Source organism: Gekko japonicus, unplaced genomic scaffold (assembly GCF_001447785.1).
Source record: "Gekko japonicus isolate JY-2015 unplaced genomic scaffold, Gekko_japonicus_V1.1 scaffold1876, whole genome shotgun sequence".
Taxonomy (NCBI): Eukaryota; Metazoa; Chordata; class Lepidosauria; order Squamata; family Gekkonidae; genus Gekko; species Gekko japonicus.
This window is the reverse complement of record NW_015169836.1, coordinates 141,492-166,150: the sequence shown is the minus strand read 5'-3', so window position 1 is coordinate 166,150 and position 24,659 is coordinate 141,492. Positions and strand designations below refer to the sequence as shown.

The 24,659-nt window shown below is 50.2% G+C and overlaps 1 protein-coding gene across 1 annotated transcript in view; it reads left to right on the top strand.

Moving 5' to 3' along the window:
- KIAA1614 (KIAA1614 ortholog) overlaps window positions 1-24,659 on the top strand; it is a 51,987-nt gene that overhangs the window by 5,239 nt on the left and 22,089 nt on the right. Inside the window, exons 2-5 of the mRNA XM_015417297.1 lie at window positions 2,889-3,896; window positions 6,376-6,439; window positions 18,872-19,015; window positions 20,247-21,943. Coding sequence (XP_015272783.1) covers window positions 2,915-3,896; window positions 6,376-6,439; window positions 18,872-19,015; window positions 20,247-21,943 — 2,887 coding nt within the window. The 5' untranslated portion in view covers window positions 2,889-2,914. The remainder of the gene's footprint in view (window positions 1-2,888; window positions 3,897-6,375; window positions 6,440-18,871; window positions 19,016-20,246; window positions 21,944-24,659) is intronic.

The window sequence follows — 24,659 nt, the reverse complement described above, 5'->3', positions numbered from 1 at the left end:
CCTGTTGCCATGGGCACGGCGCTCCTTTCCCCAAGCCTGCGTGCCTCTCTCAGAAGGAGCCGGCTTGGACAATAGCAAATGAGGAAGTGCTTCAGTCCTCCAACCCGCATTTCCAGCCTTTCCTCTCTCAGATTCAGTGGACAGTCCAGCCCGGTGTGGGCAATGTCGTCAACTTTGCTGGAGAAGGGTGTAGTAATTGAGAATGGTGGAGAAAGGCAGGAGGAAGTGTGTATGAAATGGTCTGCTCCCCTTTCCTAAGGGGTACTAGTATGTGAGTTGGGTATAGGGAGAGGGAAATGAATGAGCTCTTTTGTGCATATGAAGTTCCTGAGGCTGAGACTTGGCGCCTCCCCCTGGCATCACCAGCTGCAAAGTTAGTTAGGGTTACCAACTAGGGTTCCCAGGTGCCTACTGTCTGCCAGTCGGGGGCTCCTGGCTGCTGTCCAGGGTCTTCTGGAAATGACATCATCATGTAGGGGACGCTTTAGTGTTCTGCAAAAAAACTCTATGGTCACCATAGAGTTTTTAGCTGAATGATAGAGTGTCCCCCGCACAATGTGCCCAGTGCGATGCTGGCACCTCTGGGAGACATCATGGTGCTGAGTATGTCAGGCGTGGTGGAGCTCTTTGGAGGCGGGGCTCCCCACTGGCTGGCTGGCAGCAGATCGCCCCCCCCCCCGAAATCAGGATAGCCCCATCCCCATCAGGGGGATGGCAACCCTATTGCCAACCTCCAGGTGAGGCCTGGTGATCTCCTGCTATTACAACTGATCAGTTCCCCTGGAGAAAATGGATGCTTTGGAGGGCGGGCTCCCTGGCCTTGTTCCTTGGCAGAGGCCCCTCCCCTCCCCAGGCTCCACCCCCAGAATCTCCAGGTATTTCCCACCCTGGAGCTGGCAACCTTAGGGGGAGAGTGTCTTGGGAGGCTTACCAAGGGGAGGCTTTTGGGTTTTCTTGGGAATAGTGCGCCCTGAGGCACAGCTCCTGAGGAACAAAATACGTTTGGGTTTCCTTGGGAATAGTGCGCCCCGAGGCACAGCTCCTGAGGAACAAAATACGCAGTTATTGGTAAGCAGAAAGCTAGCTTCCTTTGCGCCTGTGGGTAGTTCCGTCTTGCAACCACAGAGCAAACCATGTAAAGAAGGCTGGACATGTCTTTACGGAGTATGGGGGGGATTATTCTGCAAGCCTTTGAAACATATGGAAAGTGAGCAGCTGTAGAAAATTATCAATGACTGCTGATAGGTTTCATATGGACAGATCTTGGTACTTCTGTGATGATTTTTACAATTCTAAGATTGCAGACTGTGTGCTAGGCTTGGATATTTTTTAATTTATTTATTTATTATTTATTATTGGATTTATAACCTGCCCTCCCCAGAACGGGCTTAGGGCGGCTGACAAATGAGGCACGTATGCCAAGATGAAGACAACTAAAACAGAATAAAACAATCATTTATACGGTAAAGTGCAGGTGCTCTAGTTGTCACAGAAGTCCTTAATAACAAGATGGGGTTTTGGTAAAGATGGTCCCAGAAAAACAAGGTACGTTCCAGACAGCACTGCCATCTATTCTTCATCCCAGGGCCGTCTCGCTCCCTGATGGTGCCCACTCCAATTGGTGGTGGTGGTGCGATGATGGTACAATGGTGGTGGCGGCTCCTACTCAAAAGCCTGGTGGAAGAGCTCCGTCTTACAGACCCTGCATAACTGCACAAGGTCCCGCAGGGCCCGGATCTCCTCCGGGAGCTCATTCCACCAGGTAGGAGCCGCCACCGAAAAGGCCCCGGCCCTGGCTGCAGCAAGTTTGGTATCTTTGGGGCCTGGGGTTACCAGGAGATGTTGAGTCCCTGACCGTAGTGCCCTTGAGGGAACGTATTTTTATGTCGCGGGGAGCTGAGAATTTGTTGACATTCCTTTGTTGTATTGTATATTTATTTTAACATGATCCCTTAAGGAAAAGGCCTTTGCATTAATTTCACTTTTCACTGGTTATATTGGTTCCTTGCTGTGGCTGGTTATGGCTCAAGTGGTTAAGATGCTGAACTGCAGACCGGAAGGTCGGTAGTTCAGCAGTTCGAGACCCAAGTGCCGCATGACGGAGTGAGCTCCTGTCTCTGGCCCCAGCTCCTGCCAATCTAGCAGTGCAAATGCAAGAAATTGCAAGTAGATAAATAGGTACCGCTTCGGTGGGAAGGTAACAGCATTTCGTGCGCCTTTGTGTTTAGTCATGCCGGCCACATGACCACGGAAATGTCTTCGGACAGCGCTGGCTCTTTGGCTTGGAAACGGAGATGAGCACCGCAACCCTAGGGTTGGATTCGACTGGCTTTCGAGCAAGGGAAACCTTCACCTTTACTATATACTGCTTCAGCCACAATTTAGGAAGGGGGGCGGGGGAATCAGTGTTCTCACCTTGATTAAAGAAAACATTAAATTGTTAAAAATATGAAAGTTGCTTGATCTACATTGACCAGATGGTTTGGATTTTTTTTTTTTTTAAAAGTCTGGCATTATTTGTTATTTTTCTAGCTATCTGCACACCGCTTTCCTCCACGACGGGGATCCAAAATGGCTAACGGTATTATTCTCCCCTCCAATATTCTATCTTCACGACAGCCATCCCAGGCTGGTTGGGCCGAGAGAGTATGACTGGCCCAAGGCCACCCAGTGACCTTCTGTGGTAGGGTGGGGATTCAAATGTGGGCCTCTCAGGTCTCCTAGGCTGACGCTGATCGCTTCACTGTGCCCAGCTAGCACAGGGTATCCCGGGCCCTGGATATGGGCTCCTCTGCAACATGTCCCTTCGTCTGTGACACCTCAGAGACTCTTCTCTGGCCCAGCAAGCAGGGTTTGGCTCACAATGCTTCTGTTCTTTCCTCCTAAAGGTCCCTGGCTGCCTGGACCCTGAAGCATGGAGGGGAATTTCTCTACTGAGAGAAGAAGGGCCATGAAGAATATCAAGCAATGTGCCAGAAATATCCCTAGACTTAAACAACCCCCCGAGAGCCCTGAGGGCCCCCACAGCGCCCCCATCAATGGGCCGTCCTGGGTTCCGGTTCGGCTCTCAGGGGATACCAGCCGGGGCACTTCTGTTCTGGTGTCCAAGGTGAAGGCTTTGAAGGAGAAGAAGGGTGCCCTTAACAAGCAGGGGGACCTGGTGCCCCAGGAACGGGCTTCTCCCAAGAAGGCCAAGGCTCGTAAAGGGAAGCCACCACCGACAGAGCCCGCCCCTCAGGACATGTTAGTGGAACCACAGTCTCAGATCCGCACCTACTTGACGGACGGGCTGCTGGACAGCACTCCCTACCCGCATCTTGGGCCAGACGAAGTCCAGGAGGGGGGGATGCCTCCAAGCTCGTGTGTGAACGAGACTGCCGCTCCGAAGGGGCCCAGGGCTGCGGGAGGAGGAGCCAACAGTGCCGGCCGGACTTCACCCCAGGAGCTCCAGAGACTGCCTGGGAGGAACGCTCTCGAAAATAAGGTCTCTTCAGGAAACGTGGCAAGAAAAATATCCCAAAATGGACTGTGTGGAGCCGGTTCCTCAAAGGACCTTCCCTTTGACCGGGAGCCTTCTGAGGAAGCGAATGGTAAAGAAGACCACCGATTTCGGGCTATGGATTCTGGGAGCAGTTCTTTCCCCTACGGAAATGACACCTGCGGAGTGGCAACAACTGGGCGGCTTTGGAGAGCCGAGAGCTGGGACAGTCTCGGCAGCGGCGGAAGCAACGCAAGCAGCTTGTCACTGGCTGAGAGAGTGGAGAGAAACCGGGCTATTCTGCAGGAGATGCTGAGTGTGCCGGTGCATAACAGCCCTCATCCTTCCCAGGAAGGGCATTCCCTGCTCTGGCACAAGAAGGAAACCCCAGTCCTTGGGAATGAGAGGCCCGGTAATGGTATGTGTGAATATGAGAAAGTCTGTAGAAACTGGAACGACCTTTGTAACTTGGGGGGCGGAGGGGCGAGCACATTGAGAGAGGAAGAAGAAGAAGAAGAGAAGAGATTGGATTTATACCCCGCCCTTCACTCAGAGTCTCAGAGCAGCTGACAAACTTCTGTCCCTTCCCCTCCCCACAACAGACACCCTGTGAGGCGGGTGGGGCTGAGAGAGCTCTTTCAAGAACTGCCCTTTCAAGGACAGCTCTTGTTAGAACTATGGCTTGCCCAAGGTCATCCAGCAGGTGCAAGTGGAGGAGTGGGGACTCAAACCCGGTTCTCCCAGATTAGAGTCCACACACTTAACCACTCCACCAAACTGGCTCTCAGGAAGGGGTGCAGCAGAGTTGCAACCTCACTATCTCTCCTCCCCAAAAATTCCTCCTTCCTGAGATCTCTAAGCATTCCAACCATCGAGAGTTTCTGAAAGTTGAGCTGATGTTCGGGGCTTAAGCTTTGTTCTCAAGGGCGTTTCCCCCACAAGGACGGGGCTGGTGCCATTTCCCTGCAGCTGCTGTGGCGATGGGGCTTCCTCACAGCAAGTTCCCTCGGTAGGTTTTTTATAAGATCAGTGATTGATCTTTGGCATTGCATCAATACACCATTATGCCCAGGGGTCATTTTCTAGAAAAAGAGGCACAGGAGCTCGTTTGCATAACTCATTTGCATATGACACACCCCCTGACAAAGGGCAGGCGTGTTTAAAATGAGTTATGCGGAGAGGCTCAGGGGGACGGGCAGGCATGCCTGCCTCCCTGCCCCCCCCCCCATTGCCAGCCAACCCGCCACGGGTTGGCTGGAGAAGATCGGGCAGGGAACCCAGGCATTTAAATCCCCCCCTCCCTGAGTGTCTCCGTGGGCGGGGCCTGGGCTCCTTACTGCCGGAGCACCCCAGAGCGGCACTCCGGCAGGAAATGACCCCTGGTTATGCCAGTACGTGTATCAGGTTCTCTGAATTGTCTGCTTTCTTTTTTTTAAAGGAAGTTTCTAGTCCCTTTCCTTGTGGAGATATGCCTTTCCCCCTTACATTTCAGCAACAGACGGGAATAGACACTTGAGGGTTTGTTTGTTTTTAGATGAAAGCTGAGAATTCAGGGAACCTGATACACATGTTAGCATAACAGTATCTTGATATAGCACTATTCAATCACTGATTAAGAAAAATAAGAAAAAACTCAGGTGATGGAGAGGATGTGGCTGTTACGGGGAAAGTGGTCGCCGCGTGGGTGGAATCAGTAGTGGTTAAGAGAGGCGGACTCTAATCTGGGAGAACCGGGTTTGATTCCCCACTCCTCCACATGTGGCCAGTTTGGTGACCCTGGGCCAGTCACAGTTCTCTCAGCCCCACCTACCTCTCAGGGTGTCTGTTGTGGGGAGGGGGAAGGGAAGCAGATTGTAAGCCGCTCAGAGACTCCGAGTGAAGGGCGGGGTATAAAGCTTCCTCCTCCTCCTCCTCCATCTTTTTCTTCTTCTTTCCTTAACCAAAATTTTGGAGCAAAGCAAGTTTGGGAAAGATTGGAGAAAAGCTAAGGAAGCTCTGGGAAGTGTATAAACGTACCACAATGCTGTGAGGAAGCAGGGGGGAAAGCTCACTTCGCAACAGCATCTATCTCAGGGCAAATAATCCATGTGGAAACACCCAAGGGTGAAGAAGGAATAACATCTCAGGGTGAGCGGCCAGGAGTCAAGGCAGAAAGATATTTTCTGCCTGGCTTGATAGTCTTTACTGTTTAAGCATCAGGTACAGTCAGGCTCTTTCTCTGAACTACTCCCAGGAGAGTCTGTGGAAGAAGAAGAAGAGGTTGGATTTATACCCAGCCCTTCACTACCCGAAGGAATCTCAGAGCAGTTTACAATCTCCTTTCCCTTCCCCTCCCCACAACAGACACCCTGTGAGGCAGGTGGGGCTGAGAGAGCTCTGAGAGAACTGCTCATGAGAGAAAAGCTCTGAGAGAACTTATGACTGACCCAAAGTCACCCAGCTGGCTGCATGTGGAGGAGTGGGGGAATCAAACCCGGTTCTCCCAGATTAGTGCTCCTAACCACTAGGCCAAGCTGGCTCTCTGGTGTCTCATTCCACTCAGGTCTCTCCCCTAGTCTCCAGGCTATTCACCTGCTACACCTTGGAACCTGTCTGGAAGGTGGGACTGTTCCGGCTGTCTCCCCCTTGGCCGCTGATTCCCCCTCCCTTCTGCATGTCAACCTGCGAGCCATCAAACGACCTCAAGGTCTGCAACCATCCAAAGATGGGGCTGATACCATTGGCTCTGCTTGCATACCCATGATCCCATAAGCAGACGTTGGCCCCAAAATTTTGGGACCCGTGTGTATGTCAGCTACCAGTTCTTGTGACATAAGAGTTGTGTCTTTTCCACACCCTGCTGCTTTCAACGGTATACAAACTTCATCTGTACCTTTTTTGTTGTTGTGTGTTTGCAGAGATCCTGGCAAACGACGTAGACGGGGACTCTGGTGTGTCCTTGCAGGACTTGGAAGGCTTCCGGTAAGATTTTAGACTTGGTGGGGCGGGGCGAGGAAGTCTTTGTTGCCCTGTTAAGAAAAGGAAGCTGAATACTAAAATACCAATAGACACATTAAAAAGAAAAAGAAAGATGTAGCATCGTCTTTGGAAATAGCTACACACACACACACACACGCAAGTGGCTAGGCTAAAGAGATTTGTATCAGATCTATAGAGTTTGGTCCGACTGGCTTCAACCCACGCAGAGGCAGCTCTCTGAACAGATGGAGAGCTCCAGATTGTTGGTCCGAGCAGCCAGCACTACCTTGCCTGCTACCCAATATGACGATCGCATAGTTTGCTCTGTCCATGGAAATGGCCCCAGAGCTTGGAACAGTTGCTTCAGAATTCACGGCAAAAGCAAGGAAAAGGGAGATGGAGGGGGGAGGGGGAGGAGGCAGCATTTGGCGGTGGGGGTGTTGGCTTGCCCCTCTCATCCAGAAAGGACAGACCCTTTCCTTCTATCTCTGCTTTGCGAAGGTGATGAAGAATGTAGTTGGAGGCCCAACTTGGATACATATATTTTCCTTTATAGTAACATAATCAGTTTGTGCAGTATGATTCACAAATTCCATGTGACTTCAAAGGCTCTTAAGAGATTTTATGCATATTCCTCATTCTTGAAAAAGTGAGAACGAGAACCTGCTTTTCTTCCAGTAAATTGGGGGGGGCGGGGTTGTGCCTTTTCAAAATCTGATTATTTAGTGTACTTACTTGACCTGACTAACTTATGCATGGAGCAGAAATCAAAAGACGACCACTCTCCCTCCCCCCCCCCCCCAGTAATTCAAGGTCTCGGGAGCACCCGATGAAATAGTTGGAGTTAGGTTCAGGAGAGACAAAAGGAAATAGTTCTTTACTCAGTGGGCAATTAAACTGTTGAATTCACTGCCAGTGGAAGAACTAGACTCAAGTCTAGCAGCACCTTAGAGAGCGACAAGATTTTTGCGGTATAAAATTTTGACACTCGAAAGTTTATACCCCCAAAATCTTGTTGGTCTCTAAAGTGTTACTGGACTCAAATTTAGCTCTGCTCTTGCAGACCAATGTGACCACGTCTGACAAAAACTGAAAAGGAGGGGGGGGGACTCACTTGACGGGTAAACACTTTTAAACTTAGGACCAAACGCGTTTCGGCCCCTTCGGGCCTTCCTCAGTGGTCACTATTTTCTATATTACACTGACACACATCCAAAATACATGTATAAAAGGGTTGTGTGTGTGTGTGTGTGTATATCTGTCACATCTGTTTGTTAACTCTTGTATTGGTATGCTAATTTACTACCATTGACAGATCTTTGGTGTAGTGGTTAGGAGCCCGGACTCTAATCTGGGAGAACCACGTTTGATTCCCCACTCCTCTACATGCAGCTGCTGGTGTGACCTTGGATCAGTCATACGTTTTTCAGAGCTGTTCTCTCAAGGGTAGTTCTTGGGAGAGCTCTCTCAGCCCCACCTACCTCACAGGGTATTTGTTGTGGGGAGGAGAAGGGAAAGGAGATTGTAAGCCTCTTTGAGACTCCCTCGGGTAGTCAGGGGCGGGGTAATAATTTCCCCCTTTTCCTTTCATTCAGGGGTTGTTTCAGTTTAGTGATCCTGCTTTCCTCTTGTGTGTAGCTCTTCCAGACTTAAACGAAGGGCTGCTGAGGCTGTGGCATAGAATCTATTGGGGGGGGGACTTGGAGAGAGAGAGAAGGGGGAGGGCATTACGTCACTTCCGGGTGATGTGTGTGCAGTGCGCGCACACACACACTCCGGCCTCCCCACTTTCCCCAGCCCCCCCCCACTAGGGCTCTGACTGAATGGTGCCCGTTGTGGTAGAATTTGGGGTCAGATGTTGTTTCCTTATATGTTTTTAGTTAGGCTACTAGCTTATATGTTGGGCCATAAATATAGCCATGCCAGTTCTTCAAATTATTCTGGTATCAGAGATTTCATTGGTCTGGATATGTGTCACCTCCATCAAAAAGTCTGGAATTTAGACTCTTTTAATCATAATATGTTTTACCATGTGTACACCTTAAAGAACATTTGTATTTTTATAATCTATTATACAGTGTCCATGTGACCACTCTCCTGAAACTGCCAGTGGGGAGGGGGTGATGCCCACAAGCACAGACAGCTCTAAGACAGGCTTGGGCAGGGTGATGGCGGAGAAGCCCATCAGTGGCTAACAGCCATGGGGACTGAAGGGAGCCTCCGTCGGCAGGGGCAGCAGACTTCTGAAGTCCGGTGCTAGCGGGCAGCATCGGGAAAGGCCTTACCCAGCTTGGTGTCGTGGTTAAGAGCGGCAATCTCTAATATGGAGCACTGGGTTTGATTCCCCACTCTTCCACATGCAGCTGCTGGTGTGACCTTGGGCCAGTCACAAGTTCTCTCGGAGCTGTTCTCTCAATCGCAGTTCTGGAAAGAGCTCTCTCAGCCCCACCCACCTCACAGGGTGTCTGTTGTGGGGAGGGGAAAGGAAAGGAGATTGTAAGCCGCTTTGACCTTGGGCAAGCCATAGTTCTGGCACAGCTGTTCTTGAATCCAGAACCTAAAAAAGGTTAGTCAAATGCAAAAGAGGGCCAACAATAAAAGCTTAATATATGAAATATATTAAAAGATACATGTATTTATTAAACAAAGATTTTAAAATCTCTCCTTATATATAATTGAATAGTGGGTGCCAAAGTTCTAAAATGCCTTTAGTGTATGGACGCTTGAACTGTCAGTCAGAAGACGCTGGCTGGGTTGACTGGCTGCTTTGTGCAGTCCCGCCCAGTGTTTCAAGGTCTTTTGCATATGGAAGCTGATTGGACTTCACTGCATTCCACACCTCAAACTCACCCCCCTCCCCGCAAGGCTGTTGGAATGTCAGTTGCATATGGAACCTTCAAGGTCTTTTGCATATGGAAGCTGATTGGACTTCACTCCATTCCACACCTCATACTCCCCCCCCCCTGCAAGGCATTTGGAATGTCTGGTGGTGTGTAGGTCCCAGGATCATGTTTTAAAAGCTGCCTGGGGAGATGGGGACCTCAGACAGGTTACAGTGCCATAGACTCCACCCTCCAACCCAGCTATTTGCTCCTGGGGAACTATTGTTGCCAATCTTGGCCCAGCACCCATCAAACCATTCTCTTCAACCCCCTGCTGTGCAGCACACTTTCCCCTAGGGTTGCCAAACTCCAGGTGGGACCTGGAGATCTCCCACTGCTACAATTGATTTCCAGATGACAGAGATCAGTTTCCCCTGGAGAAAATGGCTGCTTTGGAGGGTAGACCCTATGACATTATACCTGCTGAGTCCTTCCGCCCCCCCACCCCGCCCAATGCTGCCCACTACAGAATCCACCCCCCAAAACTCCAGGTATTTCCCTCCTTAGAGCTGGCAACCCTACATTCCCATCAATGCCTGTTGGTAGGCAACTAAGCTTGGTCCTGTCACCTACTTTGGCCTTTGGGAGAAAACACATTGGGGCCAGTCCTGATAGGGTTGCCAACTCCAGATGGGAAATTCCTGGAGATTTGAGGGATGGAGCCTGAAGAGGGTGAGGTTTGAGGAGGGGTGGGACCTCAGACAGGTACACTGCCATAGACTCCACCCTCCAAACCAGTCAGTCCCACATAGGGAACCATTGTTGCCAATCTCCAGGTGAGGGCTGGAGAGCACTCAGAATTACAACTGCTCTGCAGAAGGGAGGGCAGAAGTCAGCTGAAGTCAAAGGGGCAGATAATGGTAGGTTGATGGTTAGCTGGGAAGGAGATGGGGTTGCCAACTACATGCTGACAAATTCCTGGGGATTTGAGGGGTGGAGCCTGGAGAGGGTGGGGTTTGCAGAGGGGTGGGACCTCAGACAGGTAGAATGCCATAGACTACACCCTCCAAACCAGCCACTTTGTCCTGGGTAACAATTGCTGCCAATCTCCAGGTGAGGGCTACAGATCACTCACAATTACAACTGCTCTTCAGGTAGCAGAGATCAGTTCCTCTGGAGAAAACAGTGGACTCTGTCATTATACCCTGCTGAGGTCACCACAGCAAATTGACACTGTTTGCCCAAAGCCAGAGCACTCCCCCAGAGCCTCTTTCTAGATCCCGTTGTATTACTTTCACAACGGGCTTTACTGCTAGGTATACATAATCTTACATTCTAATAGCAAAGTCGGGAAATCTTTGCATACTTAAATCCAGTGACTGGAGATGTGACTAGGCAAGATCATTCTACAGACCTGAAAATGGCCCCAGGTTTGCAGAAAAATGTGAAATCTGAAAAAAAATAAAAGCATTGGGAGGTTTAAAAAATGCAAAAATGGTAAAAGGAATGCCTGTAGCTTTAACCAAGGGATTCCCTCAGTGGCTGTTGCTAGGCAACAACAATATTCCAGGCTGGGTTTCAGTAGGTAGAAGGTAGGGGGAGGGGACAGGGGCCTTTCCAGGCCGATTTTGTCCTTTGAGGAAGGACTTCTTGGGGCCAGGATCGACTAGGGTTGCCCGCTTCAGGTTGGGAAATTCTGAAGATAGGCTTGTCTCTCTGTTCTGCGCTTATGTCTGCCGGGAGCCGAGCCAGGGACTTCCTGGCCCTCTCTCTCTCGGTCACTGTGCTGTGCCAGCTCACAGGAGGATGAGCGGTTCTGTAGTCAAGCTGCATGTTGAATCATCATCCGGGAGCCAAACTGTCTGGTCTTCTGAAATGTATCGCAAATATTTGTGTGGCTAGGCATTCTGGACCTCCTTGTGTTAAGGAGGCGCTTGTCACTTTGGGCGATCAGCCCCTGATAAATTTAAGAAGTCTCTCGGATACTGACTTGCTCATTTCATACAGGGGATTTTAAGAAATCTAGACAGTGTGCCGTTAATGCTGTTTTCTAGTTGGACTCGGCTTTAAAAAGATTGTCCTGTTAATAAAGTGGACATTGGGCAAAATGTCTGCCTGGCCCTAAAAGTTTATCTGGAGATGCCAGCCTCCAGGTGGGGCCTGGGGATCCCCTGGAATCACAGCTCATCTCCAGACTACAGAGATCGGTTCCCTTGGAGAAAATGGATGCTTTGGAGGGTGGACTTTGTGGCACTGTGCCCCCTGAAAAGAAGAAGGAGAGAAGAGATTGGATTTATACCCCACCCTTCACTACCCAAAGGTGTCTCAGAGCGGCTTACAAACTCCTTTCCCTTCCCCTCCCCACAATAGACACCCTGTGAGGTAGGTGGGGCTGGGAGAGCTCTGACAGACAGTGCTCTTGAGAGAACAGCTCTGACAGAACTATGCCTTGCCCAAGGTCATCCAGCAGCTGCAAGTGGAGGAAGAAGAAGAAGAAGAGATTGGATTTATACCCCGCCCTTCACTACCCAAAGGTGTCTCAGAGCGGCTTACAAACTCCTTTCCCTTCCCCTCCCCACAACAGACACCCTGTGGGGTAGGCGGAGCTGCGAGATGTAGTGTAGTGATGTAGGGTAGCTGCTTTAGCCAATCAGAAGGGACTAAACATTTTGAGGGAGGAATTTTGAAAGAAGTGAAATTGGCTGATGAGGTTCTGCATATTTCCACCTGGGACACAAAAAGTATTAACGCTGATGGCCAGTCAAGCCAGATTCCGCATTTGGAGGCCTTTTGTGGAACCCAAGTCTGGGGAAGAAACCCTTCAGACGATGTTTCTCTGGATACAAGGGCCTATGCCCACCGAATGCAGCTCTCCCATTTCCTCCCTCCCAAGGCAGTCCCAAAAACTCCCTGGAATCATGTCCTTGTGTGTCCCCCTCTCCCCTAGAAGCAGTTTTTTGGGGGGAGGGGTTCAGGCTGCCACAGGAGAAGAAAGACGAGGGAACCACTCTCTGCTAGCCTGGACTGAAGCCACTGATGAGATGTGGGACTAATTTTCCCCTAAGCCAATTGAAAGTAAATTTGTCTACTGAAATTTGGGGGAGAATTCTGCACACCTTTGGGAATTACTCTGTGAAAGATGGGTCAGACTGACCGGTCCTCCCTTCTGGAAATCATCTTAGAACAGAAAAGATGAGTATGTCTAATTGAGCATGATGGAAAACATGCAGGTTGCCCTGAAAGAGTTAAGTTTAGGCCTGCTGGAGTGACTGAGCTGGTTTATTTTAATCGTGGAGATTATGGCAAGAGCCAGTCGGGAATCCCTGAGTGAACATGTGTGTGTTCTCGGGGAGGGGGAGAAGAAATGGGTCATCTGTGGTGAGAGAGAGAAAGCTTCTGTAAGAGCGTTTCTCTGGAATCCCAAGTGAGAGGCGATTGAAATGTCCAGAGGCAGTGGCTTGGATCCTGTCCTCCTTTTCCTCTTGCAAAAGGCAGTTAAGAACAGAAGAAGAGCCCAGCTGGGTCAGACCAGTGAGGGTCCATCCACTCCAGCATCCTGTCTCAGACAGGGGCCAACCCGTTCCTCTGGAGGGCCAGCAACAGGGCATATAGGGGCCGAGGCCTCCTGGCTCAGGGATTCAGAGGATTAGTACCTCCGGAGGTTCCCCTCAGTCACCATGGCTAGTAGCCACTGATATCCTCCATGAATCTATCTGATTCCCTTTTCATACCTACATCCTCCGGCAGGCGATTCCACATTTTAATCACTCTCTGTGTAAAGTAGTATTTCCTCTTTTTTTGTCCTAAATCTACTGCCCATCAGCTTCATTGGATGGCCTCAAGTTCTAGTATTTTGGGAGAGGGAGAAAAATGTCTCTTTGTCAGCTCTCTCCATCCCAAGCATAATTTCATCCCAAGCATATAATTTCATAAACTTTTATCATGTCTCCCTTTAGTTGTCTCTTTTCTACACTGAGAAGTCCCGGACTCTTCAGCCTTTCCTCACGGGGAAGGTGCTCCAACCCCCTCATCGTCTCGGTTGCCCTCATTCTGTACCCTTTCCAGCTCCGCAATGTCTTTTTTGAGATATGGTGACCTGATCTAATTTTGAGTCCAGTGGCACCTTTAGGACTAACAAAAGTTTACTCAAGATATGAGCTTTTGTGTGCACGCACTCTTCCTCCGATACAAGATGCTTCTACAGAGGTGAACAGTTCTACTGTTCTACAGAGATGAACAGTTCTACTGCTTCAGACCAACACGGTGTCAGGTCCCCCCAGCCACAACGAAGTACACGCTTGAAGAAAGGTTTTACTTTTATTGAAGCTAGAGGTGCATTGACAGGAACACTGTTAGGAATAACTTGCAACCAAAGAGCATGTCAAGATATAGTACATTCAAATCACCAAGACCCAATTGCGGGAGTTCCCGCGCGCGCCATTAGGCCTGAGAACTAACCGTACTAATAAGCATAACAGGTACAGCTTCCCAGGACTCATCCGCGGGATAACCCAAGCAATGTCTCAAGCAGCTCTCCTCCTGCGGCCTTGAAAGATACTTGTTGCTGCGGCAAAGCGCAGGGAAAGGAATGCGCATGAAAGTGAAAGCAGAAACACATTTGGCAGCTTGCTGACACACGGCTGCCCTCCTGGTGACCAGAACTCTGCACAGTATTCCAAATGAGGCCACACCATTGATCTATACAGGGGCATGACAATATCAGCCATTTTATTTTCAATCCCTTTTCCTTACATAGAGTTTACCTTTTTCACTGCTGCAGCACACTGGGTTGACACTTTCATTGAACTATCCACTACGACCCCAAGATCTTTTTCCCTCTCAGGCTCAGCAAGTTCAGACCCACCCATTAGCCTATACTTGAAGTTGGGATTTTTTTTTGTCCCAATGTGCCTCACCTTACACTTAGAAGAAGAAGAAGAAGAGATTGGATTTATCCCCCGCCCTTCACTCCCCAAAGGTGTCTCAGAGCGGCTGACAAACTCCTTTCCCTCCCCCTCCCCACAACAGACACCCTGTGAGGGAGGTGGGGCTGAGAGAGCTCTGACAGAAACTGCTCTTTTTCAAGGACAGCTCTTATCAGAACTACGGCATGCCCAAGGTCATCCAGCTGGCTCCATGTGGAGGAGTGGGGAATCAAACCCGGTTCTCCCAGATTAGAGTCTGCGCACTTCACCAGGACACCAAACTGGCTCTCTTACCAATTGATGGGACCCCAACTCCTTACTTTCCTCCATTGTGAGAACTGTCTGTTGATTCCCGCTCTTTGCTTCCTGTCATTTAACCAATTTTTAATCCATAAAAGAACCCACTCTCTTATCCCATGGCTGTTATGTTTACTCAAGAGTCTTTGGTGAGGGACCTTGTCAAAGGTTTTTTGGAAGTCCAACTATATAATGTCTACCAGGTCACCGTTGTCTGCATGCATGCTTGTTCACTTTCTCAAAGAACTCTGAACAGTTGGCGAGGCAGGACTTCCCTTTGCAGAGGCCATGCTGGTTTTCCCTCAGCAGGCTTTGTTCCTCCATGTGCCTAATAATTTTATCTTCTGCTGGTGAAGAGGGAGAGGGTGATTTTTCCAGAGGTCAATTCGAGGGGATCGCGGGGGATCGCAGTTCCCCCGGGTGAAGTACGGGGGGCGGGGCACATGACGAAGCCCCGCCCCCCGCTTCCGGCCCTCATTCAGCCAGGAGGAGGCAGGAGAAGAGGGAGCGTAAGTTGCTTCCTCCTTGCCTCTCCCCACCCCTGCCTGCCTGGGGCCAGGGAGGGCCTTCGCGGGGCTTCCTTGCAATCATGGGGCTCATGGGGCTCGGCAGTGGAGCTGCAAGGCCGGTGGCGGCAGCCGGGACCTTTGGGGGCGGGGTGTGTGGCCTTATGACACACTTCCAGTGATGTCAGGGGGTGTGGCATATGCTAATGAGTTATGCTAATGAGTTCCCCTAGCTCTTTTTCTACGACACGACCCCTGATTTTTCAATTACCCCCCCCCTCCCTATTTCATGCTCGTGCTGTTCAGGGCCCCCAGTAATACTTCATCACGATTTCTGATGGAGCAGCCGGAAGCAGTAAAGGGGGGTAAGAAGTAAAACTGCCCTTCACCTAGCCAAGCTCCATTCCCCTAGATGTGATCCACTCCAGAGTTTAGGCACTTCTTTATATATTGGGAATAGAGAAAGGCTTTTGACCAGACCCAATGGAACAGGGTAGCTTGACTACACAGTTCCCAGAATGGCCATTGTGGTGTATGTGCCGGACCCTCCAGTTTAGTTTGGTCTTGCTTGGGTTCAAATCTCTACTCTGTCATGAAACTCACTGGGTGACCTTTGGCCAATCACTCTCTAGCCTACCTCAAAGGATTATTGTGTGGACACGGGGTGGGGGGGAATCATGTATGACATCATGAGTCCCTTTGCGGGAAGGAGGGGATACAGAGGGGAGGGGGAAGTCCCCAAATGGTGCAAACCGGCATTTATTGAGACACAATTTGAGTGCAAGTCCCTTTTCAGGGGAGTAAGTTCAGACATCTAGCAAGTGTACCTAAGACAGTCTATCGAGTTCAGCATCCTGTTTCACACTGTGGCCAACCAGTTACCCTGGAGGGTCAACAAATAGAATATAGGGGTGAAGGGAATAACCATACTTATTTGGAAAAAAAGTTCTCCAAGGAAGATCTTTGTGCTTTAAATGCACTGAGACTTTGTCCAGTAAATACCCAAATACCAGTGTGTACACTTAGGGAAAAAGAAGAGAAAAGAGATAAAATTTATACCCCACCCTTCACTTGGAGTCTCAGAGCGGCTTACAATCCCCTTCCCTTCCTCTCCCCATCACAGACACCCTGTGAGGTAGGTGGGGCTGAAAGACCTCTTTGAGAACTGCTCTTGAGGGAACAGCTCTGAGAGAACTGTGGCTTGCCCAAGGTCATCCAGCAGCTGCATGTGGAGGAGTGGGGAATCAAACCCAATTCTCCCAGATTGGAGTCCGTGCTCCTAACCACTACACCAAACTGGCTCTCACCAAGCAGTTAGGGAACGTGGGGCACTTTTATTTGTTTGCTTGCTATGAACTAGAAACAGCTTAGACCAAAGTCCTCATGCACCTGTGGCTGTGTGCGTGGAATAGGTTTTTGGAGTGTGGAGGCGGTGTTGCAGAGCTCTCATTATGTACAGTCATTTGTTTGTTTGCTTTGTCACTGTTGTCTCTTGCCAAAAGCGGGTTTATTTGATGGTTCAAGCACACTTGAAGAGCCAGAACTAGCACTTAGCAGCATGACTGGGCGGTGTTCCATAGACTGTGTGTTCAGCTGTGGTGAGCACCTATAGAACAGCATCTATGACGTCATTTACACAGAATACCCCCATACACACAGACAGAAAAAGCCTTCCCACCGTATGCCTGTAATGCTTTGTAATATTAATCATATTCATTTCTAGAGCATTAAAAGAAATACCAAAAGCATCAAAGCAGCCCTTGGGGGGGGGGGAGAAATTTCAAAAACACTTTGATTTTGCAAATCTGATTTCCTTTGAATAATGTGCCCTCTCCCATTCCAGTACAAAAGTACAACTTTCCATTTTAAAATATATTTCATCGGGCACTCCATGAAATTGCTGAGCGGTCGGGTTAGAACGTACTTCTTCACCCAAAGAGTGATTAACACTTGGAATTCACTGCCACAGGAAGTGGTGGCGGCTACAAGCATGGACGGCTTCAAAAGGGAATTAGATAAGCATATGGAGCAGAGGTCCATCAGTGGCTATTAGCCACAAGGTATGGGGCAATTGGTGCTCTTTCTTCTTTGGTCTTGGGGGGGGGGGGGTCAACAGTGGGAGGGCTTCTAATGTCCTGGCCCCACTGTTGGACCTCCTGATGGCACCTGGTATTTTTGGCCACTGTGTGACACAGAGTGTTGGACTGGATGGGCCATTGGCCTGATCCAACATTGGCATCTCTTATGTTCTTATGGGCACTTGGGATGACTAGGGGCCATTCGTAGTTCCCACTTCCAGTGATATCAGGTGTATCTCTTTATTTTCTTCCACGATTGAGTGGCTGCAACTAAAACCACAACTCCAAAAGAACATTGAAACAGCTGGCAAAGAGCTGTTTATCGTAGGGCTCTGTCACAGGCAGGGAGAATCCCCCCCCATGTCGTTTCCCAGAGATGGGTCTCCCCCCCCCCAAGCCATATGGCCGGAGCGGCTGGTAGCCCCATGGGGAAGAAATTAAAAGTAACCTATGTTTTTTCCTCCATGGGGCTAATAGCAGCTTAGGGGATGGGGGGGGGGATTTCTCTTGGAGAAGTAGTACATAGAGGAGGGATAAATTTCCATTGCTGTGGCCCTGATCCAGGCCCACCTCTCCTTCTACCCGCAAATATCTCCTTTCAAAGAAAATTAAAGATGTCTGGAGATCTTCTCATACACCTGAACATACACTCTTGCCAGTTTGGTTGTAGTGGTTTAGAGCAGCAGACTCTAATCTGGGAGAACCAGGTTTGATTCCTCACTCCTCCACTTGCACCTGCTGGATGACCTTGGGCAAGCCGTAGTTCTGATAAGAGCTGTCCTTGAAAAAGAGCAGTTTCTTTCAGAGCTCTCTCAGCCCCACCCACCTCACAGGGTGTGTCTGTTGTGGGGAGGGGAAGGGAAGGGCGACTGTAAGCCGCTCTGAGTGAAGGGTGGGGTATAAATACAATGTCTTTTCTTCTTCTTCTTGGCATCTCCAAGGCAGTATAGTCTACTCTGACTTGCACCAGCTCTTCAGTGTAGTTATTTCACATCAACTACTACCTGATCCTTAAAAAAAAAAAAAAACCCTCTTGAGCTGCCAGACTTTGAACCCAGGACCTTCTGTATGCAAACTAGATACACTACCTCTGAGCCACGGCCCCTGCGTCTTGCATAGTGCATCCTTATTTTTGAATTAGTATTGTTAGATTTGAGTCCAGGGTATGAGTTTTCAAAAGTAAAAGCTCTCTTCTTGAGACACCCTGAAACTCTTGTGGGTCTCTCCCGCCCCCGAACCTAACTGCTCTACTGCAGAGTGCAGACCAACCCAGCTACCCTCTGAAACCGTCTTCATTTGGATTTGTACATTTGCACATTTGCAATCGTCATCTTTTCCCGATGCAGTTCTCTGGCTTCCTTATAGTCCTTCTCGCCCACCGTTTCACGTTCTGGGTAGCGTTCAATACTTCTTTTACAGACCTTGCTTTTTTTATGATTTAAGGAGTCACAAAATATAATCAAGCCAGGAGGGAGGGAGGGATGGAGGGGGGGCGGTGGAGGAGACAACAATGAGAAAAGAATGCCCGGGCCAGTCTGACAACCGAAATGTCTCCTCCGAGCCCAGTTCTGATCTCTGCCTTCCCAAAGCCCCGTCCGACTGCCCGTTTGGTCCTGGCCTGGCAAGATGCCACCTGGTGTCGTTTTAGGCTGCTGCAGGGGCCTCCCCAGCCTCTGAGAGCATGCTGTCTCCCCTGCTAGGCTGCCGCCGTCACTGTTAAACCACCCTTAATCCTTGTTGTTTTTCCCCCGTAATCCCCCCCCCCCCCTCCGCCCTGGGGCACTCCGTGGTGCTGCCTTGCTTGCAGGGCCTTTGTTCCCGACCAGGAGCTGGAGCTGAGCCCCCGGCATGAGCAGGCCAAGCAACTGCTGCAGAGAGCGCGCATGAAGGCCCGGACGAACCCCCTCCGAGCCAACCACAGCATCTTGCCCGCTGCACCCCAGGAAAGGAGGTAAGGCTTCCCCTCTGCTGGGCTCGGGGGAAGGGGGATAAGGAAGGGTTTTGTTATGCTTTGGCAGTCAGCGTTTCCTGCCACCGTCACCTCCCCTTGCCCCTACAGATGTGTGTGTGTGTGTTTTCAGTCCCCTAGCCAAACCGGAGACCGAGCCTCTCTCTCTGCATGTTCGTTGGGGGCTTCTTTTGTCTTGCCGGCCATCCCCACTGGCAGCCATTGCCTTTCCCACTTGCCATCGTTGCAACAAGTGATCGGTGTACATCGCTCAGTCAGAAGCATCTGACATTGTATGTGAGGGTCCTGTGTGAGAATACAGATGTGCGCTGAGCCAAGAGAATGCCCACAGGAGTTTGTAGTGTGTGTGTGTGTGGCTGACAGCTAAAAGTGATACGTGTGTGCAAAGTGCTATCAGGTCACAGCCGACCTCTGGAGACCCCGGCGGCAAGGGGCTTTCGAGGCAAGTGAGAAGCAGAGGTGGCTGGCCATTGGTTTCCTCGGCAGATTTCTCCTTCGAGGTCTCCCTTCTGAGTATGGTGAGCTCAAGCTGTGCTGCCTTCCTCCCTAGAGAAGGGAAAGAAAACACTGTTGTGGAATGCAACGTCAGTGCTTTGGTCCCACAAATGGGAGCTCAGTTATGCTAGAAGTGCAGTAGCCGTTTAAGAGACTAGCAACATGTGTTCTTGTGTGAGTCAGAGCTCGTTTCATCAGCGTGTTAGTCCTGCAAGGTAGTGTTCATGTTAGTCCTGCAAGGTAGGGCTGGGCTTCCACTTAATTTGGCAGCAATAGGCTAACGTAGTTAACCCTCTGGAAAGAAAAGGGAGTTCACTGTAATCCAGCATTTAACTCCCCTTTCTTTCTTTCCAGAGGGTTAACTGTGTTTCATGAACTGTAATCACATTGTCCATCCTGACCCACACTGTAATGATCAAAACCGTCCCTGAGGCTAGTCCACTGGCTTCATTCAGAAGTAGTAGTCATGAACTTAAGATGGTAAAGCTTTATCTTCCAACCATGTTATCTTAGAAATCACTCACTCACAATTTTAATGCCAGTAGCTCACAAAGTAGAATTGGTTAGAGGTGGTATCTTCAGGTTTGGTTTCTCATTAGGCTTCAACATGCGCTGTTACGCCAAATGGTCCCTCTGGCCAGGGTTGGTCCCTATGTTGGAGGCCAATAAAGGGCCAATCAGTGTCACCAAATCCGGCTGATGCCTGTTTGTGTTGCAGGGATGCCTGTGGGTTTGCTGCCGTGGACACAAGGAACTTTGCCTTGAAGGATGGAGACTCCCATGCTAGCGGGAACCTAAGTGATTCATCTAGCGGGGACTCTAGCTGCGGTCAGCAGGGGAAGCGGGGGCCATCACCCTCCCGAGTCCGCTTCGAGGATGAGTCTGCGCGGGACGCTGAGGTCCGCTACTTGGAACGCCTGCAGCAGCGCCAGAAGCGGGTCTTAGACTCAGTCCTCTTATCTCTTGGACAGGGCCCGCTTGCCTCCAAACCAGACCTTTCAGATTATATAAATGGCGACCTCCAACGGAAGCAGAACGAAGAACAGCCAAACACTCAGCAAAGCATCAGGGGGCGCTCTGAGAAGGGAAAACCTCTTATGGTCAACATGGAAGGAAAATGCAGTGCCTGTGGCTCTTACATCACCAATGCGGCAGCCAATCAGAACCCAGATGCCAGAGTCAACTCAGCTGGGAACGTCATGCCTCAAACCTGCAACATCCCTCAAGAAAGCAAAAATCTTTCCCAGGCCCATGAAAGCAAAGAGCTCAGTGCGTGCCAAGAGGACTCGCGAACAAGGACTCTGGGTCCCAAAGGAACCCCACTGTGGATCCTTCCTTCTCGGCAGCGTGTTTACACGGAACGTATCAGGGAAACTTATATTGGAGAAGTGACTTGCATAGACGATGTAGATTCGGCTCTAGACAGCACCACTGATACGTCAGATAGCTACAGGACAGACAGTGAAGAGGCCGGGACCAACAGCTGCCGGATGGTGGACAAAAATAACTGTCGTGGTAGTTCCTGTCCTGATCCTAAGGTTTCTTGTCCTTCAGAGAAGGGCAGGAGGGCTGACTGGGAGAGGCACAGGGTGAATGGCGTCTGCAGTGCCAGTGGGGTGAAGATCTGGGATACCGGGCCCAGAATTAGTCGCGTGGAGATCCATTCAACTGCTAATGAGACGTGCAGCTGTAACTTTAAGGGGGCTTCTGAGGTAAGAGGACAGGTGACCACGAGGGCGGCCAATGGGGTGGAAGCCTTTCCTAGAGTTGACCGGCCTGTGGATCAGTTTCAGCTGACCAAGAAAGGCCAGGGCCAAGGACACACCAGGACAGCCAAGGCTCAGCTGAGGCAGCCCACGCCTGCCGTCCACTCCCAGCAGGTGCCTTCCCAGTTGGACCCTGACGGTGTGACGGATTCTTTGAATGGGAAACCAGCGGAAAGCTCTGATCGTGCTCCTCGGCCAACCAACAACTTAAGCCAAACCGCACAGATAACAGGCCAGTCACAGCAATTAGCAAAGCACACGGCTGCCGGCTACAACCTAGTGAACCGGGTACCTGCACCCCCTAGCACTGGGAAAGCCCTCTCGTCCCCTTTGCCTTACAGAAGGGCTGTCTTGACAGGCCCCTACGAGCCTGCCGGTCAGGATCCTGGGCTCATGGACTCAGCCAAAAAACCGTCAGTTCACTCTGCTTCCCCCAGTAGTTTCCAGGAACAACGTGTGCCTGGGCTGCAGGAGCAGTGCGACGTGCAGCCGGGTCCCAAGAGGCTCTCCAAGGGTCACCTGCTGGCCTTGTCCACCAATAATTGCAATAACACACAGGCCAAGGGTCAGCCGGAAGCCTCGGTCACTTCTGCAGGAGAAAACGGTGAGGCGCATATCCAGGACATCCAGAAGCTAGACAAGAACAAAGGTAAGAGAGAACGTCAACTCACACACACACACCCCCGCCCCAGATTATATCATGTGATCTGTGGATCTCTTTCAGTAGCACGGTCATTAAAACAAACTGTAGTCTTTGGTTAACCGTCTTTGGCTTCTGTTTGGTTAACAGAAATTCTTTCAGCATCCAGGATCCTGGTCTCAGTGGCTACGTGAAAAGCCGGCAGCAGTATGCAGATGACACTAGTCAGCTTTATCTCACGCTTGCAGCCAAATCCCAGGGAGGCTGTAGAAACTGAGAACAGGTTCCTGGACATAGTTCTGTTCATAGAATCACAGACTGGGAAGGGGCCACAGCCTCCGCTTCATGCAGGATCCGCCTAGAGCATCCCTGACAAGTCTTTGTCCAGCTGCTGCTGGAAGACGGCCAGGGAGGGGGAGCTCACCACCTCCCCAGGCAGCTGTTTCCACTGTGGCACAACTCTGACTGTCCAAAAGCTTTTCCTAGTAGCCAGCCGGTGCCTCCCCGCCCTTAATTCCAACCCATTCTTGCGCGTCCTCTCCTCTGCTGCCGACATGAACAGCTCCCTGCCCTCCTCTGAGTGACAGCCCTTCTTCAAGTACTTCAAGAGAGCCATCCTGTGCCCCCCCTCCAGCCTCCTGTTCTCCAGACTGAACATTCCCAAGTCCCTCAGCAGGTGGCAACCTGAGAAAAGGGCCTTCTCAGCACCGAAACTTTGGAACTCCCTTCTCGGGGATGCTCTTCCCCCCCCTCTGTCATTGTCTTTCACCAGCAGGTGAAGACTTTTTTGTTTTGTTCGCAGTACCCCCAGTAACTCCCACTGACCGAGTTGTGTTGTGTTTGTATGTTTACAAGTTTTTATTGAATTGTATAAATATTTTAAATGCTGTTCTCATGTTTTAAATATTTTAATGTTTAGATGTTCACCACCTCGGTGACCTTATTTGGGTAAGAAAGGTGGTTTAGAAATGTTTTAAAGAAATAAAACATTTGGCATTAACTAGCATTTTTTTCAAGTCTCCACGGGATGCGCACAAGCACCCAACGGCGCATGCGCACACTTCAGTTTAAAACCAAAACACAGCCCCGTTTGCCGCGCTGCGCCACTTCTTTGCCGCGTTGTGTGATCGGCACCCCCCCTTAACCACGAGACCTCGAGGGGACGTCTGATTGCGCAGCCGCGCATTAGTTTGCTCCGGGGCAAACAGCCATGCTTCCACCCCGCATTTTCCGGCCCGTGTGACTGGAGCCTAAGTAAGTTAAATAAGATAGCCAGTCTTTCAGTAATATGAGTTTCCCCAGTAGGAAATAAAGGGTACCTAGACACTGAGCTGCAGACTGGAAGATCTGTAGTTTGGCAGTTCGAGACCCGAGTGCTGCATGACAGAGTGAGCTCCTGTCTCTGGCCCCAGCTCCTGCCAACCTAGCCGTTCGAAAGCAAGAAATTGCAAGTAGATAAATAGGTACCGCTTCGGTACCACAGCGTTCCGTGTGCCTCGGTGTTTAGTCACAGAAACCACAGTTGACCACAGAAACATCTTTGGACAGCACTGGCTCTTTGGCTTGGAAACGGAGATGAGCACTGCAACCCTAGAGTCGGATTCGACTGGTTTTCGAGCAAGGGAAACCTTTACTTCTTTAGTGCTTCTGCAGAACAGCCTGGTACCATAGCCAAGACTGGAGCAGTTACCGGTACTTCCCCTCCAACTCCTTTATAGCAACAGCAAAAAAAACATGTGGGCCCCAGATTCTCTCATCCCTACCCAGTAAAGATGCTTCAAGGGATTTCCTTGTAACAACCCTCAAGGACTGCTGATGTTGCAATATGCCGATGTAAAATCTGTTTTGTATTTTGTTGCATTTAAGATTTTTAAACTATGAGCATGAGTCTTAGGGGCTGGAAAGTTTAGATCCAAGGTTAAAGGTGAACAAGGCTACCGAACCACAGCTCTGGGAAATTCCTGGAGATTGGGGGGTGGGACCTGGAGGAGGCAGGCTTTGGGGGAGAGAAGGACCTCGGCAGGGATTCCATCCTCCAGAAGGCCCAATTTTTCCCAGGGGAACTGAACTCTGTTGTCTAGAGATCAGTTGTAATTCTTGGAGGACTGCAGGCCCCTCCTGGAGACAGGCAAACCTTGAAATTCCTGGAGATTTTGGTGTGGAGTCTGAGGAGGGCCTTCAGCAAGGATGTGGTTCCATAGATTCATAAGAACATAAGAGACGCCAATGTCGGATCAGGCCAAAGGCCCATCCAGTCCAACACTCTGTGTCACACAGTGGCCAGAAATACCAAGTGCCATCAGGAGGTCCACCAGTGGGGCCAGGACATTAGAAGCCCTCCCACTGTTGACCCCCCCAAGCACCAAGAAGACAGAGCATCACTTGCCCCAGAGTCCCTATCTATACCTTGTGGCTAATAGCCACTGATGGACCTCTGCTCCATATGCTTATCTAATTCCCTTTTGAAGCCGTCCATGCTTGTAGCCGCCACCACTTCCTGTGGCAGTGAATTCCAAGTGTTAATCACTCTTTCGGTGAAGAAGTACTTCCTTTTATCCGTTGTAACTCGACCGCTCAGCAATTTCATGGAGTGCCCACAAGTTCTTGTATTGTGAGAAAGGGAGAAAAGTACCTGCTCTTTCCCATGCATAATAAACCTCAATCATGTCACCCCTCAGTCGTCGTTTCTCCAAGCTAAAGAGCCCTAAGCGCCTTAACCTTTCCT